This window comes from Macaca thibetana, chromosome 3, assembly GCF_024542745.1.
Source record: "Macaca thibetana thibetana isolate TM-01 chromosome 3, ASM2454274v1, whole genome shotgun sequence".
In the NCBI taxonomy this organism is placed as follows: Eukaryota; Metazoa; Chordata; class Mammalia; order Primates; family Cercopithecidae; genus Macaca; species Macaca thibetana.
In genome coordinates, this window is record NC_065580.1 from 52,235,519 (window position 1) to 52,254,816 (window position 19,298).

At 38.5% G+C, this 19,298-nt stretch overlaps 1 protein-coding gene across 4 annotated transcripts in view; it reads right to left on the bottom strand.

Moving 5' to 3' along the window:
• Window positions 1-596: 596 nt before the first annotated feature.
• PIK3CG (phosphatidylinositol-4,5-bisphosphate 3-kinase catalytic subunit gamma) overlaps window positions 597-19,298 on the bottom strand; it is a 43,965-nt gene continuing 25,263 nt past the window's right edge. For all 4 annotated transcript variants that reach the window (XM_050785225.1, XM_050785224.1, XM_050785227.1 and 1 more), the window contains exon 11: window positions 597-4,307. In XM_050785225.1, coding sequence (XP_050641182.1) covers window positions 4,029-4,307 — 279 coding nt within the window. In that variant the 3' untranslated portion in view covers window positions 597-4,028. The remainder of the gene's footprint in view (window positions 4,308-19,298) is intronic.

Genomic DNA, 19,298 nt, shown 5'->3' on the forward strand with positions numbered 1-19,298 from the left:
GGGGACAAAGTTCAACCCACAACAAACATGCACCCATTATGAAGTATCAGCTATCGCTAACATATTATAAACATGGTAAGGACCGGGACTAGGTCAATCTTGCTCCATATTTGAATCCCCAGTATGTAGCACAGCGTCTGGTAGGTAGTGGCCCCTCAGTGATTTTTTTTTCTTTTGAGACAGGGTCTTGCTCTGTTGCCCAGGCTGGAGTGCAGTGGCGTAATCATGCCTCACTCCAACCTTGACCCTCTGGGCTCAAGCAGTCCTCCCACTTCAGCCTCTTGAGTACCTGGGACTACAGGCATGTGCCACTACACCTGGCTAATTTTTGTATTTTTTGTAGAGACAGTGTTTCACCATGTTGTTTCCTAGGCTGGTCTAGAACTCCTGGACTCAAGCGATCCGCCCATCATGGCCTCCCAAAGTGCTGGGATTACAGGCATGAGCTACCATGCCTGGCCAAGGTGTGTGTTTTATGTTCCCCAGATACCTGTCCTGAAATGAATCTTTGAGAATATGCAGACAAGCACCCAAACTAGAACCAAATTTATTGACCAGAATTATTGGGTTGGATGAAACAGAAAATAAACCAACAGAACACTTAAAAATACAAGTTTATTTTCTTTATATTGTTAAGTCTAATTATCAATTTATTTCAAAATCATGAAAAGCAGAGCCTAGCATACCAAATGCTAGGTCAGATTTGCTCTGGAAACTTACTTTCTAGATAATTTTTTGGACTTACTTAAAAAATAATTAATTTCCATTAATAGAGCACTAACAGCCTCCAACTTATACTGCAGAATTCCTATATGTAATCTTTTTTAAAAAAATTAATCACCTGAAAAAGATATATTTACTACAGTTAAGTTTTTAAGTCAAGAGTTTTCTCTGGGAATTGATATATTTTATCTATAATGTCTCCACTTCCCCATACTTTCATCAAAGTATCACTGAAGCAGTCAAAGGCAGTCAAAGGGGGGTAGGTCTACAACATCTGCTTAGGTTTATTTCAGTGAACATGGTTCCAGTCTAAGGGCAATGGGCCACTGTTCTAGGTCCTAATGTACAGCCATAGAGATGAGGTATTTTGATTTGAACAGAAGCAACATTTTGACCCAGGCACTATATTTACTCATGCAGACGTGGTAGACCATGTGTGCTAAACTGAACACCAAAGCCATCATTCAGACACACACAGTGCTGGTCTCATGGACCCATGCAGTCACACAGAGCCTCATGCTCAGAAGGGCACTGTGCTTGGTGTGACAACTGCTGTTACCATCTTGAATTTCTTAATAATTTTTGAATGATGGGCCTGCATTTTCATTTTTCACTGGGTTCTGCAAATTATGTTGCCAGTCCTAGATAAACATAAAAGTTGGTTTGGCCTGATTCATCTGACTTGTGATCTGTGTTTTCATTTGGCATTGAAGATAGAGCTGTGGGTAGTTCCCAGCAGCAGGATGATTCTAGTTCTAGAACATTTTCAAAGGTATAGAAGTTGTTGGTCATGTAATTCACCAGGAACAGTAAAGGAAGGAAGCCCACAAAGATGATTTTTATTTATGTGTAAGATTATAGAGCTGAAATTATCCTCTTTGGAATATGGAAGAATCAAGCCCAACTGTGAGAGATATATATGTGTGTGTGTGTGTGTGTGTGTGTGTGTGTGTGTATTTATATAGGCATAATGAAAGAACTGGTTCATTTCAAGAGGAAATATGTATGCACATGTGCCAATAAGCTAAATATAAATATATTCCTCTCTAATCTTTTTTTTTCATCATCAAGAAATTATTTCAGCAATTCAAATAAAAAGAAGAATCTGTACAAGGTCTGAGCTTGGCTATTGTTTATCAGAATAGTGAAAACATCCTCTTCTGAATTAGAAAGTACTCTTCCTGCCTTTCTTCAAAAGAATAGTAGGGAATAGTTGGTCCAGAAGGGCCACAAAATGTTTATCCTCCATTTACAGACAGGAATAAACATTTCATTATAGGGCATGGTCCTCTGTACAGGCGGGTAGAGTGTGATTTTAAAAGAACAGACAGGTTGCCAAAGAAGAGGAGTTTTTTTCTAGATACCTGTGAGACGGGAAAAAGCTCAAAGGGCAAGGAAGAAGAATCATCTAGACCTTCAAAGGCCACGCAGGGCTTCCAGCTCTGGCTGTGAATTAGAATCACCTAAAGAATCTAGAAAAATATTGATGTCTGGGCCTCATCCCACAGTAATTAAATTACAACCTGGGAATGGAACTCAGCCAAGGGTGTTTTTATTTTTTATTTTTTTTGAGACAGGGTCTCGCTTTGTCATCCAGTCTGGAGTGTAGGGACATGATCATGACTCTCTGCAGTTTCCACCTCTTGGGCTCAGGCAATCCTCCTGCCTCAGACTCCCGAGTACCTGGGACTACAGGCACACACCACTATACCCAGCTTTTTTGTTTGTTTGTTTGTTTAAAGAGATGGGGTCTCACTGTGTTGCCCAGGCTGATAAGGGTGTTTTTAAAAAGTGTCCCTGTGGATTTTTCTTTGCAGCCAGGCTTAGGAACCACTGGGCTTTTGCACACATTAAAAAAAAAAAAAAAAAGTCCGGACTACCTCAAAGTCAAACAGGTATCTATTTTTAAAATTAAAAAATTAAGTATATATTTATATCTGATTATACTTAAACATAGGCACTGTTAACATAGAGTTTTTTTCTATGTAATGTATTAACTACAGGTAATTACACAATATTTTATAAATAATTTAATGGTCTCTCTAAGGTTAAACAATACCTCCAATAAATAACAATAACATTTAAGAGATGAAAATATTTTTAAAGTAAGATATCTCAATTATTTTTAGGAAATCTGAAGGATGTGTCAAAGTTTAAAAGTCCTTTAAATGGGAAATGGATAAGACAAGTAGTGTTCTTCCTAACTTGGAATAGTTTTAAGATATCAAATATCTTCTTCCATTAAAAAAAGAAGAAACTGTTCAGGTCAAAGTTTAAAATTAAGGTATTTGGAAACTAATTCATATTTTCTAGAATGCCTCCTTTAATAAGACACTTAAAAAAATCACTAAACATCTTTACAAATAAGTACCTAAGATTCTAATAATTCTTGAGAAATAATTCTTTTTCAACTAATTTTTGAGTTCTAGAGTAAAAGTGTTCTTGAAGATTCCACAAGTCTGTAAAGAGTTGTGGGAGCATCGCAATTGATGAAAGAGGGAGGCAGGGAAAAAGGAAGAGAAGAAATGTCAGGCATAAAAGGGGCCCTGTAGTTACAACCTGCTGCCATGCAGGAGAAAGCTATACTAATCATACTAGATAACTCACTCTTGTGGACAGAGTTGACACAAAAAGTCTCATCTCTCTTTTTTCATATTCATAACCCTGGAACAAGACCAGCAGAGGAAGGTCAAGGCACAGCGGTTCGGATTTCCCCTGTTGTGTTTGTGTGTTTTAGTTGTACGTGATAAAACAACTTAATTGCAAAAGACACTGAAAAGACTAACTCGCTTTCCTTGCTTTTAGCACACCACTAACACCTGCAGACACTAAGGAGCTGTTTGGAACCATCATTTAAGGAATGAGACAAAGGTTACAATGATTACATCTTTTTCTTTAAAGAGCTTGAGGAACACAAAGATAACCAAAATTGAGACTAAACCCAGATGAAAATAGATGTCATCAATTATTCCAAAGAATTTCCAGAAGCACTCAATAGTAAGATAGTCAAAATATCAGGGACAATAAGGAAGTCATTAGTCTGTTTAAACCGAGAGTATACTCCAAAGCCACAGACAAATGAGAAAAAACAAACCTGCAAATAATCCTAGCACTGGACATTGCTTAACCAAACAATCAGCAATGCCAACATCTTTTCTCCAGGGAAGAGTTCAGGTAGGAAAAGAGCTATACTTCTGAAATGCCAGCTTTCACAATGTGTATTGCATTTGAAATCCAAGTTCGATGATTGCTCTGCTAATTTAAACCATAGAACACTAACTTGTTTTTGATTCTAGCCTAAAGTATTAGGCTGAATGTTTTTCTCCTTGTTTGATGCCAAGAACAAGATGTAGAAACCAATTAAACTGCACAGTCCATCCTTTGTCTCTGCACACTTCGATCTGATCAAGAAAATACTTTTTAGCATCCTCCTCATTTTTCCCCACTGTGAGGGCATCCCGGATATATTCAATGTCTTCTTTGCTTGTTAACTGGGGCATTCCGGTCATCAGCATCATGGAGAACAGGATGATCAGTAGGTTTGTGTGATGACGAAGGGCTAGATAAGCCTTAACACAGGTGTCCTGCATAAAGGAGAAGAAAATGCTGTTACTGTTGTTATGGTAACTAACAAGTAGGCTGAAGATTACAGGGATGTAGTGAAATGTACATAGCATTACCTGTCCATGAAGAGAAACCATCACAAACAAGGTAGGTCCCTGCCTCTGATGAGAAACTGTTTTTATAATCTCTTAAATACTTTTGTGTAGTTGTGTATATCCAGGGAGTGCTCAAGGAAAACTAATTGATACAGACAAGTTTCATCTTATTTCTTACTCTACCTTTTAAATTCGGTTTTTTTCCCAAGAGATTGAGGGTAGAAATTTCTGTAATTTCCGAAGAGCAATGAGTCAGCTTTTGAACATCATAGTAGAATCAATAAACTTTATGTAAGTGTAAATAATGTTTGCCAAGAACTAATGAAATCCATAGAACTAATGGAAATGTGTTTGAGATGTAGTTTTCATCTTTATTTTATACTCTGTTCAAGTCTAAGAAAACAGATGAATTAGCTTTTCACTGTCTGATAATCAAAATTGTTACATGAACTTTGAAATTTTAATACAAATTCTGAACACTGAGTGAGAGAGAGGGCTTTAAAAAATGCCATGGCTGATGGCTCATCAAAAAGCTTTGTAGCAGGTGATACAGGTGAGTTAAGTCTGCTTATTAAGCAACAGGTACGATTATGTCATTTAAATTGTTCCAAAGCACAGAAAAATGCAAGTCTCAATTTTACAACAGGAGAATAACCCAACCTTAATACCATAACTTGACAAAGATAGTATACTAAAGAAAACTAAAGTTAGTGATTATATATATAAATATTTCAAATAATATTGAGTATAATGTTAAAAGATTAATACACCATAGCCAAATAAGGTTTATTCTAAAGCTGAGGGATTAATTCACCATAAGGTACTATGTTAACATCTATTTTTGATTTAAAAATATATGATATCATATGTCATTAAAATATAACAATGTGAAGAATTATTTGAAATTATAAAAATAATTCTAAATAATGAAATACCAGAAAAAGAAAGATAAAATCAGAAAAGTGGGCCGGGCGCAGTGGCTCACGCCTGTAATCCCAGCACTTTGGGAGGCCAAGGTGGGTGGATCACTTGAGGTCAAGAGTTCAAGACCAGCCTGGCCAACATGGTGAAACCCTGTCTCTACTAAAAATACAAAAAAATTAGCAGGGCGTGGTGGCAAGTGTCTGTAATCCCAGTTACTTGGGAGGCTGAGGCAAGAGAATTGCTTGAACCCAGGAGGTAGAGGTTGCAGTGAGCTGAGATCACACCACTGCACTCCAAACTAGGCAACAGAGCAAGACTCTGTCTCTAAATAAATAAAATAAAATCAGAAAAGTGAAGGTAAACTTATTATTTACAAATGACCTAATTGTCTTGTAACACTGAAGGAAAAAAATAAAATATTACTGTAACTAGTTTTTAATAAACTAGCTTTTTATAAAAATTAATAAATAGAATGCTGTAAATAGGATCCACAAGTTGGAAAGTAAAATGCAAAAACAGATGCTATAATCAATGGTAACAACAATAGCATGATTCCTAGGACTAACACATAAAACATGTAGAACCTATGTTTTTATAATTTTTATAATTTGTAATTTTTATACGCTTAAAAAATTATAAAACTTTAATCTCTGAAGAGCAATGAGTCAGTTTTTGAACATCCCTCAGTGATGAGACTGCTTATAATGATATAAATTATTCTTAATCTATAAACATAAAATTTCAATACAAATTCTTATTGGGTGTTTAAACTCAGATATGGTTTAAAGTTCATCTGAAATAATTAAGGCCTGAGAGAACATTTTGAAAAAGTATAATAATGAAAAGTAGTACTTGCCAAACCAGATATTAAGCCATTTTATAAAACTACATTATTAAAAACAGTGTGAACCAGTATCTATTTTTCTCCCAAAAAGACAAGAAATTTTGTGGAACAGAAGGGAAAGTTCAGAGACATACTTAAATACATAAATATGATATATAATACAGGTGACTTTTCAAATTAGTAGGGAAAAGATCTATTATTTGATAAATGGGACCAGGACAAGTAGCTCATCATTTGCGGGAGAAAATAAAATTCTACTCCATGTGATATACCAAAAATAAATTCCAGATGAATTAAATGTAAAAAGGGAAAATATTTAAATATTCATGGAGTGGGAAAGGACTTTATGAAGATGACTTCCATGGTGGACTTTATGAGGAAAACATGGTGAGACTACAGGAACTTAAAACTTTTGAGAGAAAAAAAGCTATACATAATATTAAAAGAGGCTAATGACAAAAGAAAATGTATTTGCAACATGACAGATCACTCTTTCAACTCCAGCCCCCTAATAGTTCTTAAAAATTAATAAGAAAGAGATAGTTGGCTAGAAATACAGGCCAAAAACAACAAAACTTCACACTGTTAAGATATAAAAATCGGATAAACCTATGAAAAAATACGCAACTTCATTAATACTCAAAAAAATGTAACTTAAAATGAGATGGAAAATTTACCTACAAACTGGACTTTTTTTTTTTTTTAGTCTTTTAAGGACAATATCCAATGTACACGTTTTATAAACTGATGGTAGATAGGAATACATATAATGTTACCACTAGATAATTTAATTAACATGCGTCAAAAGTTTTAAAGTGCTTATAAATGTTACATAAGTTAATTGTGATGGTTGTTACATGACTGATGCATTGGTCAAAATTCATAGAACTGTACACCTAGAAAGGGTGATTTTACACCTCCAGCAAGCTGCAGTTGACCCAAGGAGAGGAGGCCAGTCTGTCTCCTGTGCGCCCCACACATCCCCCACACTGCTTGACAAAAGACAGGAAACCCCTGGCTTGGGCCAATAGCACAGACTCTCCATCCTGGGCTGATTGCACTGAGCCACTGCTGATCTGCATCTCTCTGGGGTGGAGTTCCCAGGTGACAAGCAAATGACCCTTGGCCATAACCACTACCACAGTCCCTTCCTCTGCTGCCTCCAAGTTGGGGAAGGAACATAAACACTGAGATTACCTGAGAGCTGCAGTGGGCATCCGAGGAGTGCCAAGTCATGATCTACAGCCAGCACTCAAGGGGGAGAGAAACCCACACTTACAGAGCAGTGAGAGGGAACATGGCTGCAACTGTGAGGTAACCTGGGGGAGCCAAACAACCAAGCAAGAGTCTACCAACTGACCAATAAGCCTAAGTGCCACCTGCTGGATCACACCCCAAAGCTTCAACACCAAAAATACCTCACTAACATACCTCCCTCTGAAACCAGGGATAAGAAGTCAGCTTCAAATAAAGACCCTGCACAAAGCCTCGGCCTGGTGAAAACATCCAGAAAATAATTCTATTGCCTGTACTCAATCTACAACTGTGGTTAAAGGAGCACCCACATGCAGAGATGAGAAAGTACCAACAAAAGAACTCTTGTGACTCAAATGGCCAAATTGTCATATGTCCTACAAGCAACCACACCAGTTCTCCAACAAGAGTTCCTAACCAGGCTGAACTTGCTAGAATGACAGACACAGAATTCAGAATATGGACAGGAACAAAGATCATCGAGATTCAGGAGGATGGAAAAACCCAATCCAAGGAAAGTAAGAATCACAATAAAGTGATGCAGGAACTGAAGAATGAAATAGCTGGTATAAAAATTAATCTAATGGGTCTGACAGAGCTGAACAACACAATATAAGAATTTCACAATGCAATCACAGGTATTAATAGCAGAATAAGCCAAGCTGAGAAAAGAATCTCAGAACCTGAAGACTGGTTCTCTGAAATAAGACAGTCAGACAAAAATAACGAAAAGAGAATAAAAAGAAATGAAAAAAAAAAAAAAAACCCAAATCTCTGAGAAGTATGGGATTATGTAAAAAGTCCAAATCTACAGATCACTGGCATCCCTAAAATGGAGGAGGATAAAGCAAACAACTTGGAAACACATTTCAGGATATCGTCCATGAAAACTTCCCCAAGCTTGCTAAAGAGGCTTACAGTCAAATTTGGGAAATACAGAGAACTGCGAGATTCTACACAAGAAGATCATCCCCAAGATACGTAATCATCAGATTTTCCAAGGTCGAAATGAAGGAAAGAATGTTAAAGGCAGCTAGAGAGAAAGGGTGGGTAACCTACAAGGGAACTCCATCAGGCTAACAGTAGACCTCTCCACTGAAACCCTACAAGCCAGAAGAGATTTGGAACCTATATTCAACATTCTTAAATAAAAAATCTTCAGCCAAGAATTTCATATCCAGCTAAACTCAGCTTCCTAAGTGAAGGAGACATAAGATCCTTTTCAGATAAGCAAATGTTGAGGGAATTCATTCCCACCAGACCTGCCTTACAAGAGACCCTGAAAGGAGCACTAAATATAGAAAGGAAAAACTGCTATCACCTAATACAAAAACATGCTTAAACACACAGACCAGTGTCATTATAAAGCACCCACACAAGCCAACATAATAACCAGCTAAGAGCACAATGACAGGATCAAATCCATACATATCAATACTGACCTTGAATGTAATGGGCTAAATGCCCCACTTAAAAGACAGAGTGGCAAGTTGGATAAAAAAGCAAACACAATAGTAACGCTGTCTTCAAGAGACCCATCTCATGTATAATGACACTCATAGGCTCAAAATAAAGGGATGGAGGAAAATATACCAAGCAAACGGAAAACAGAAAAAAAGCAGGGGTTTCTCCTAATTTCAGACAAAACAGATTTCAAACTAACAAAGATCAAAAAAGACAAAGAATGGCATTACATAATGGTAATAGGTTCAATTCAACAAGAAGACTTAACTATCCTTAATATATATATAAAGTACTCTCTCTCTCTCTCTATATATATATAAAATCCAAATAAACACAATTAGAAATGAAGAAGGGTATGTTATTACTGACCCTACAGAAATAAAAACAACCATCAGAAACTACTACAAATATGCACACAAACTAGAAAACCTAGAAGAGATGGATACATTTCTAGACACATACACCCTCCCAAGACTGAGTCAGGAAGAAACTGATTCCCTGAACAGACCAATAATGAACTCCAAAACTGAAACAGTAATAAACAGCCTATCAACCAAAAAAAGCCTAGGACCTGATCAATTCACAGCTGAATTCTACCAGATGTACAAAGAAGAACTGGTACCCTTCCTATATAAGCTATTCCAAAAAATTGAGGAGGGACTCCTCCCCAACTCATTCTATGAGACCAGAATCATCTTGATACTAAAACCTGGCAGAGACATTAAAAAAGAAAACTTCAGGCCAATATCCTTGGTAAACATCAATACAAAAATCTTCAACTAAATACTTGCAAACCGAATCCAGCAGCACATCAAAAAGCTAATCCACCATGATCAAGTAGGCTTCATCCCTGGAATGTAAGGTTGGTTCAACATATGCAAATCAATAAACATGATTCTCACAAAGAACTAAAGACAAAAACCACATGATTATTTCCATAGATGCAGAAAAGGCTTTCAATAAAATTCAACACCCTTTCATGTTAAAAACTCTCAATAAACTAGGTATTGAAGGAACATATCTCAAAATAATAAGAGCCATTTATGACAAACCCACAGCCAACATTATACTGAATGGGCAAACCTGGAAGCATTCCCCTTGAAAACTGGCACAAGACAAGGAACCCGTCTCTCACCACTTCTATTCAACATAGTATTGGAAGTCCTGGCCAGAGAAATCAGGCAAGAGGAAGAAAGAAAGAAAGAACATCTAAATAGGAAGAGAGGAAGTCAAACTATCTTTGTTTGCAGATGACATGATTTTATATCTAGAAAACCCCATAGTCTCTGCCTAAAAGCTCCTCCAGCTGATAAACAACTTCAGCAAAGTTGTAGGATCCAAAATCAGTGTACAAAAAATCACTAGCATTCCTATACACTAACAATAGCCAAATCAAGAGCCAAATCAGAAAGGCAATCCCATTCACAATTGCCACAAAAAGAATAAAATACTTAGGAATACAGCCAACCAGGGAGGTAAAAGATCTCTACAATGAGAATTATAAAACACTGCTCAAAGAAATCAGAGAAGACACAAACAAATGGAAAAAACATAGCATGCTTATGGATAGAAATAGTCACTATCATTAAAATGGCTATACTGCCCAAAGGAATTTGATGCTATTCCTATCAAACTACAAATGACATTCTTCACAGAACTAGAAAAAACTATTTTAAAATTCATGTAGAACCAAAAAAGAGGCCAAATAGCCAAGGCAATCCTAAGCAAAAAGAACAAATCTGGAGGCATCATGTTACCTGACTTTAAACTATATTATTACAAGGCTACAGTAACAAAAACAGCATGGTAATGGTACAAAAACAGGCACAGAGACCGAAGGAGCAGAACAGAGAGCCCAGAAATAAGGCCACACATCTATGACCATCTAATCTTTGACAAAGCTGACAAAAGCAACAAGGAAAAGACTCTCTATTTAATAAATAGTGCTGGGATAAACTGGCTAGCCATATGCAGAAGACTGAAGTTGGACCCCTTCCTTATACCACATACAAACATCAACTCAAGATGGATTAAAGACTTACATGTAAAACCCAAAACTATAAAAACCCTGGAAGACGACCTAGGCAATGCCATCCTGGATGTAGGAATGGGCAAACATTTCATGACAAAGACACCAAAAGCAACTGCAACAAAAGGAAAAATTGACAAGTGGGATCTAATTAAACTTAAGAGCTTCTGCACAGCAAAAGAAATTATCAAGACAACGAACAGACAACCTACAGAATGGGAGAAAATATTTGCAAACTATGCATCTGACAAATGTCTAATATCCAGCATCTATAAAGAACTTAAATTTACAAGAGAAAAACAATCCCATTAAGAAGTAGGCAAATGACTCAAACAGATACTTCTCAAAAGAAGGCATACGTGCAGCCAATAAGCATACAAAAAAAGCTTAACATCACTGATCATTAGAGAAATGCAAATCAAAAGCACAATGAGATACCATCTCCCACCACTTAGAATGGCTATATTAAAAAGTAAAAAAATAACAGATGCTGGCAAGGTTGTGGAGAAAAAGGAACACTTATACACTGTTGGTGGGAGCGTAAATTAGTTCAACCATTGTGGAAAGCAATGTGGCGATTCCTCAAAGAGCTAAAAGCATGACTGCCATTTTGATCCAGCAATCTCATTACTGGGTATATACCCAGAGGAATAGAAATCATTATGCCATAAAAACACATGTACAGAAATATTCACTGCAGTACTATTCACAATAGCAAAGACACAGAATCAACCTAAATGCCCACCAATGATAGACTGATTAAAGAAAATGTGGTACATATACACCACAGAATACTATGCAGTCATAAAAAAGAATGAGATCATGTGTTTTGCGGAACATGGATGGAGCTGGGGGCTATTATCTTTAGCAAACTAACGCAGAGACAGAAAACCAAATACTGCATGTTCTCCTTTGTAAGTGGGAGCTAAATGATAAGAACTTATGAACCTAAGGAAGGAAACAACAGACACTGGGATCTACTTGAGGGGAGAGAATGAGAGGAGGGAGAGGAGCAAAAAAGGTAACTATTGGGTACTGGGCTTAACGCCTGGGTGACGAAATGATGTGTACAACAAAACCCCTGTGACATGTGTTTACCTACGTAACAAACCTTCACATGCACCCCAAGCCAAAAAGAAAAGAAAGGGTGATTTTTACTCTATGTAAAACATGCCTCAATAAACTTGGCTTAAAAAATATCTATATCCTTTTACCCAGCAACTTCCATGCTAGGTATCTACCTTTAAAAATACTGAATAATTTTGCAGTGATTTATCTACAAGGATTTTCATTAGAACATGGTTTAATAATGTCCTACAATAGGGGACTGATAAAAAAAGATTCACGAAAAGTACTTAAAATTGCATGTCCTGGAACTACTAGAAAGATACTGTGGAAGGATATTTAATAAACATGTAAAAGTGTTTAAGAAGTAGGTATAAAACAACGCATCCCATTTTAGTAAATTAACACAAAATATATAGAAAAAAGAATATAAATTTATAGGACAAAATACTAATAGTTTTCTTTTGCCTTTAGCTGATATTGTCTGTGACATTTGTATGTGGCAGAGTGACTGCAATGATAATTGAGGTCAGGCTTATGTCATTCTGTATGTCAAGGCTGGGCAGAGTACACATCATCCTATGCAATACAAAACCCATGGACTATTCTGGCATTTTCCAAGGGAGACAATATACATAAAGTGCCCAGGATGGAGGCCAGCACATAGTGAGGGCTCAATAAACGTCGTCCTCTCCCTTGCCTACCATCCCCTCTGCATTTCCTCCCTGTTCACCAAGAAGTGGGACACTTGTGTGGGCTGTTGCGGCTGCTGCCCAGCCATCACTTGTCCCCTGGAAGTGGCCCCAGTGCATTAGTGCTCTTGCATTCTTAATGACTCCACTTATGTCCGGAAATTATTTTCTTTTGCTCATCTGTAGGACCCACTGAGGTCTCTCTCATTTCTTCGTAATTACACAGGCTAAGTGCAGACTTCACCCCAGGCAACAGCCTCATTTATTTGCCAACTTGCACAATTTTCACAAGGACATAGATGGGGACGCCTTTTGGTTTTGAATTAGAGTACATTCTGATTTTTAATTATTTTCTATCCTTCTATACACTAGGGGATCCACACAAATCCCCTGCTGTGTGAGCCCACTGTGTGGTCAAACTCTTTTTAATAGAAAATTTTCGAGGAGGGAAATTAACCTAAGGCCAAGTTATTATAAAACCAATCCACTGGTGCTCAGTAAATACTTGTTAAGCAGTGACGCAGGAATTCACCTATCCCTGCTGCACCCAAGGAGAGGCGTTAAAGGAAAGAACTGCCCTGCTTTTCTCGAAGGCTCTCACTCATATAAAGAATTTCTGTTGATTCTAATTTATTCAGATAGTTCTAATTTTCACACAAGGATCTCTTCTATGAGAAAGAAATTTCTTCCCCAGTTTAACTGCATGTCCCATGCTTGTCAAACACAGTGTCCAGATTCTGACTGGCTGTACACACTTAGAGACTTGGTGCAGCTTTAATCACCCTTTGCCGAAAGGCAGTGTATTGTGGTGGTTAACAACACAGATTCACATCAGGCTGAATGAATTCTAATTTTGGCTTTATTACTGGTTAACTATATCACTGGAGAAGTCACTTACCCTCTTTTAAATATAGATTAAGAATAATAAGAATGATACCCATTTCATATTGTTGTGGTGAGATTTAAGTGCTACATAAGTAGTTGGCTATGATTACTAATCAATAAAACGTGGAGCTGCATTATTGAATACACACTCTGTTCAATGCTAAGGGGCTCACTGTTCCTCTAGACCACCTGCCCACAAGGTCTCTTAGTAAAGGCCTAGTGGGTGAGGTAGGTTGGAGTCGGGGCTAAGCCTCACTCCAACCAGTGTCAAAGGGAGGCTGTCATGGCGCTAGCCCACTGAGGTGGGCAGGATGGAAGCATACAGCAACACTGGCTTCCTGCAGGTGGTTCTCTCACCTTGGGGGGCACAGCTGAGCACCTGCCCTGCCCAATCAGCCCCAGAAGTTTCATTTCTGCCCTTTGGACTCAGCCACAGGGTCTGTGGGAGTGTTCTGATACTACCTTGGCCTAGAGGCCTGTGGTTTCAGGGACTATGAGGATGTGGCCTGGGGAGCTCAGGGGAAAACACAGAACACAGAAGTTACTGGCTGTAATTTTCCCTTCTGCCAGGGCTGCCTCTCCTTGACCTCAAACATCCTCATTCTCTCCTTTTCAACTGACTGTTGAAGGATTTGTATTATTGAGAGAAGAGTAAGGGAAAAATCTGACTTCGGTGACTTGGTTTAATGCACTTGTTAATGAGCACAAATGTGGGGAACATTACATTATTATTAATGCCATTAGCTAGAACATTCTCCATTAGTAGCTAATAAATAGATTGAGCCTACGTAGTACATCTGCTCTCAATTTCATTGTTGATTCAAATGCCTTAATTATAGCATCTAGGACTAACAGAAAGAATTGTTGTTACAAAGCTACCGCCCTCAGAAGTCTTGGGAACAAAGGAATTCATTATCATTTCAGGGCCCAAACTTTTACTTGATTTGCTAACTGCCCCAAACAAACTACTTTTATATACAGCCTACTAATTTAACCACTGATGAGCTGTGGCTGCTACAGACTGTCTGAGGTCACATGAAATACTTTTCTTAAGATCAAAATCCTCCATTTTCATCTAGAAATGAAGTGGAACCTCCACTGACTTTTCCTAAATGGTAATGTTGCCTCTGTATGCTAGAGGAAGGAGACAATGGATAAAAATCATTTCAGTCAAAGGCAGAGGATTTTATTTTATTTTTTAAATAAAAATCAAGGCATTGGCTAGCCAGCCTCTAGGAATTATTTTCGCAAAACAGAGAAGGTCACTGGTTATTAGACCTAATAGTGCACGAGAGCACACTTTCTGGTAAATCCGAAAGAGGAGTGTGTCTGGTACTTGGCCATGCATTTGATGAGTTTGAATTAGGATTCTTATCTATAATTACTTGAAAAATGATTCTCAGACTAGCTTTGTCTACCAGGGGAAGGGCTGTACTGCCATCTTCTCGAATATTTAGCTAGAAGCACATTAGAAACCTAAATGCTACAATAAGCTATTCTACTTTAGTCAATATTCTGAACAGCGTGCACATAGGGGTGGGTGTGTATGTGTGTGTGTGTGTGCGCGTGTGTGATTTATCTTTCAGCCTTGTTCCGAAAAGGATTTAAGGTGGACTATTTGGAGATACAAAAGTCAAAATAACATTAGTTAGAAGTGGGTGAAAAAAGGAAAGGAAACAATCCACAATGGGTTGGGGAAGGAGGCTAATTTAAAACTGTACATCACAAGTCCTATATACAGTCATGTACTGCGTAACAATGTTTTGGTCAACCATGGACTACATATATCATAGTTGTTTCATAAGATTATAATTCCATATTTTTACTGTAACTTTTCTGTTCAGATGTGTTTAGATACACAAGTGCATAACATTGTGTCACAACTGCCTACAGTATTCAGTAAGTAACATGCTGTAAAGGTTTGAAGCCTGGGAGCAATGGGCTATATTATATAGCCTAGGTGTGTAGTAGATTTGTGTAAGTTAACTCTATGATGTTTGCACAATGATGAAATTGCCTAATGATGCATTTCTCTGTATGTATCCCCATTGTTAAGCAATGCATGACAGTACTTGCTACAGGAAGTCTTCAAATATATCTCTAGCTAAAAGGACACTAATCTGTTACTCTAGTCAATGTTCAGAAAATTTAAAAGAAAACATCTCTATTTAGGAGAAGCACAGCGTTTCTAGAAACTAAGACCAACAGATATTTCACCAGAAGATCTTTATAGAGAGATTATGTTTTGTAATATGCTAAACAATGTCCTTGACCATATTCTATGTTAGACAAAATGTTCTAAAAGAAACTAAATTTGAGAGAATGATGTCAGTCAAAAGGTTATTATCTTTCCAGTTTTGGACTTGCATCTTTTCCAGAATAGTAATTTAAATTTGACAAGCTTAATAAAGTCCTAAATTTGACAACTCCCATAAGTCTGCATTATGGGGGAGATACCACACCAACATATTCAAACTCCTACAAATGGCTGATATCAGACCCTTCTTTGAGAATATGTTCCAATGCATAACATGGAGAGATAGTGAGTACTGAAAGTCTTCATAATGAGACAGGAGGCTGAGCCTGGCCTAGTCAGTGGGTTGGGGTGCAGATCCCAAGACGGAATCCTTTATCAGCTCAGTACATTATGGGTGACAGATAAACTGGTCATCTCCCACTTGACCCATAATAGACCTTAATTATGGTTATTTGTGATTAATCAAATGAGCTCCAAATGGCTTCTTTGCTTTGCTCTACCCTCCACCCCTTTAATCCAGCCTATGTACTGCTTCAAGTTGGACCCAAATTTCCTTTTTTGACTCAAATTCTACTACACACTTCCAGAAATATCCACTTTCTACCCACACCAGGTAAATATACTTCTTGTTCCTAAATACTGATTGTGTGTACTTTTCTAACTTCATGCACTTGCTTGTGCTGTTCTTTCTGTCTGGATGTTCCCTCCCTTCCCTGTATCTGCCTGGAAAAATGAAACTGAATTCATTCCTTAAGGCCTGAGAAAAACACACGCTTCTCTGAATAGCCCTTTTCTATCCTCTAGGGCAGGATTAATTGCTCCCTCTGCAAACCACTGTGGACACTGTTAGCACAAAGTATTCCTTGGCATGAAGTTGTGTAAGTAGCTCTCTTGCCATGTTCTGGGGCCATGCTTGTTGTCTCACCTGTGCCCAGTGCAGTGTCTGACACACTACAGATAATCTGAATATATATGATGGGTGAATGCTTAATGTACAGAAGCCACGTTCAGTATTGGACATAATTCACTACTTTAAAATCAGGATGCATTAGGGAACGATCGTATTTGAAAGGGACCAAACTGGGAAAATATCTTGCCTTGCCAAAGGCGGTACCTGACCCTTCTTTATGCCTCTCACGGTGCCTAAAATGTAGTATGTATTTAGTCAGTGTGCGTTGAATTAGTGTCTTACTTTGGATATGGTGAATAAGGCCTGGTAACTACAACAGGTTAGAGCAGGAGGCTGAGAAAATCCAGCCTAGCAGGTTATAGGTGTAGACAAGGATGAGGGCTACCACACAAAGGAAGGGGAGGTAGAGAATAGTGATCGGAAATGATGCTGAGGTGGCTGCAGTCCTTGGAAGAATGTCAGATCACAAGGTCTCTGTGGTCCCTGTGGCTGGGCTTGGGAGAATAGTCTAGTCTCCAGCAAGAAAAATGACAGAAGGGATTAGGGCCCTAGTTCTAGCAGCTGGGTAACAAACAGAGGTACCTCTGGTGGAGAAACTGAAACAGAAGCAGTTAAAACAATGTGGGACCCAAGAGTAGAGCTCGACCACAAAAGAGAGGGACTGTGGTTGAATAAAGGTTCTTAAACACCTCCTGAGTCAGGACCCTGCATAGAGACTGGGCATGTGGCTAAGCCTCCAGGTTGGAGGCTTGGGTATACCCTGGCATGGGGATGAGACTGTGGAACTGGAAACAGGGCAGGTCTGATGAAACTGGCAAGAAAATTTCCACAGTCATCCTAGATTAAAATAACACAATGAATGGGCTCCAGACTTCTTTCCTATAAAATGCTTCTTAAGAGTGACATCTAGGGGCAAGTGCCTTTTAAAGACACTCCTCAAATGACCTGCTTTGCATAGATTTGTCTGTGGATGTGTTATTTGGCTCCCCTGATGACTTCAGATTTGCTTGGTGGCTACTGTGTGCACAACATTCCAAAATGCTTGTTTATAAAAGAACAAGTTGTTCCTGCCCTTTAACCACTGTCCTGTATTGAATGTACACTATGTGTATATACTCCATGCTCTGTTCTCTTGGCAAAAGGTACAGCTCTGAGTGGAAAGGAATATGTAAGATTCATGTCAATAAAGAAATCTCTACAAAAATGTGAATATGTACCATATTACACTCACATATTTGTATTATTTAATGAAACATTAGATTTCACAGTCTGATTTATTTCCTCATCTAAAGTATGCATGTTTAACCTGCCTCCTGAAGGCTTATTACCTTCCACGTGACGGTGGTCTGTCAATCTGGGCCTGAGTTACTGTGAAACTCACGGAATACAATGTATGATATGGAAGGAAGACACCCCAGAGGTCATCCAGTTTTATCTAGCTCCTCCCCTACGAGGTGCTGTCCCTCCACTACTCCACTCAGCAAATACCTACCGACTGCTTACTGTGGCTCAGCCCCTTATGAGGGACACAGGACACATGTGGCCCTGCTGCACAGAGCTCACAGTTGGGAGAGGGAAAGACCAAAAGCAAATCAGTACAAATAACTGTATTTTGTGATATATGCAACGAAGGACCTGGCAGGGGACTGTGGCAAAGGGTAACAGGAGGGAACCTGATTTAAAACACTGCTCTGCAGAATGACATTTATGCTGAGACCACAGGGTAGCATAGAGCATTCGGGGAAGAAGGCAGTGGGTAGCCGGGATGGGGGAAGATGTGCAGGAAGGCCACAGTGATAAGGGAGCAGATGAGGGGAACAGTGTGGCGTAAGGCTGAAGGGGCAGGGGCTTCCTCACACAGGGCCTAGTAGGCCGAGCCTGGATATTTAGATTTTATTCAAAATGACAAACTACCATCTCATGGATGTTAATCAGCCTTACTCAGTTTGGAGAGATGAACATAGCTATTTCTTAAGTTTAGTTTTTAAGCAAATTCTGATTAATTTATAATTTTCTAAAAAGACCAAACAGTTAATTGAATGAAGGAGAAACTTTAACATGTTGACAGTATTATCTTTGGAAAGCAGGATAATGGATTTTTATATCTTTTGGTATTTTCAATATTTTGCTGGCTCTTGATTTTAATAAACAACATTTACTAGTTTTAAAATGTTAAAAAACAACACATTCGGGGCCGGGCGCGGTGGCTCATGCCTGTAATCCCAGCACTTTGGGAGGCCGAGGCGGGCGGATCATGAGGTCAGGAGATTGAGACCATCCTGGCTAACACGGTGGGACCCTGTCTCTACTAAAAATACAAAACATTAGCCGGGCGAGGTGGCGGGCGCCTGTAGTCCCAGCTACTCAGGAGGCTGAGGCAGAAGAATGGCATGAACCCAGGAGGCGGAGCTTGCAGTGAGCCGAGATTGTGCCACTGCATTCCAGCCTGGGCAACAAAGCGAGACTCCGTCTCAAAACAACAACAACAACAACAACAACAACAACAAAACAAAACAACACATTCTGACATTTAAAAAACTTACAAGCCAAATTTCATTTGCCAATGATATAAATATATTTGCGTATTATATA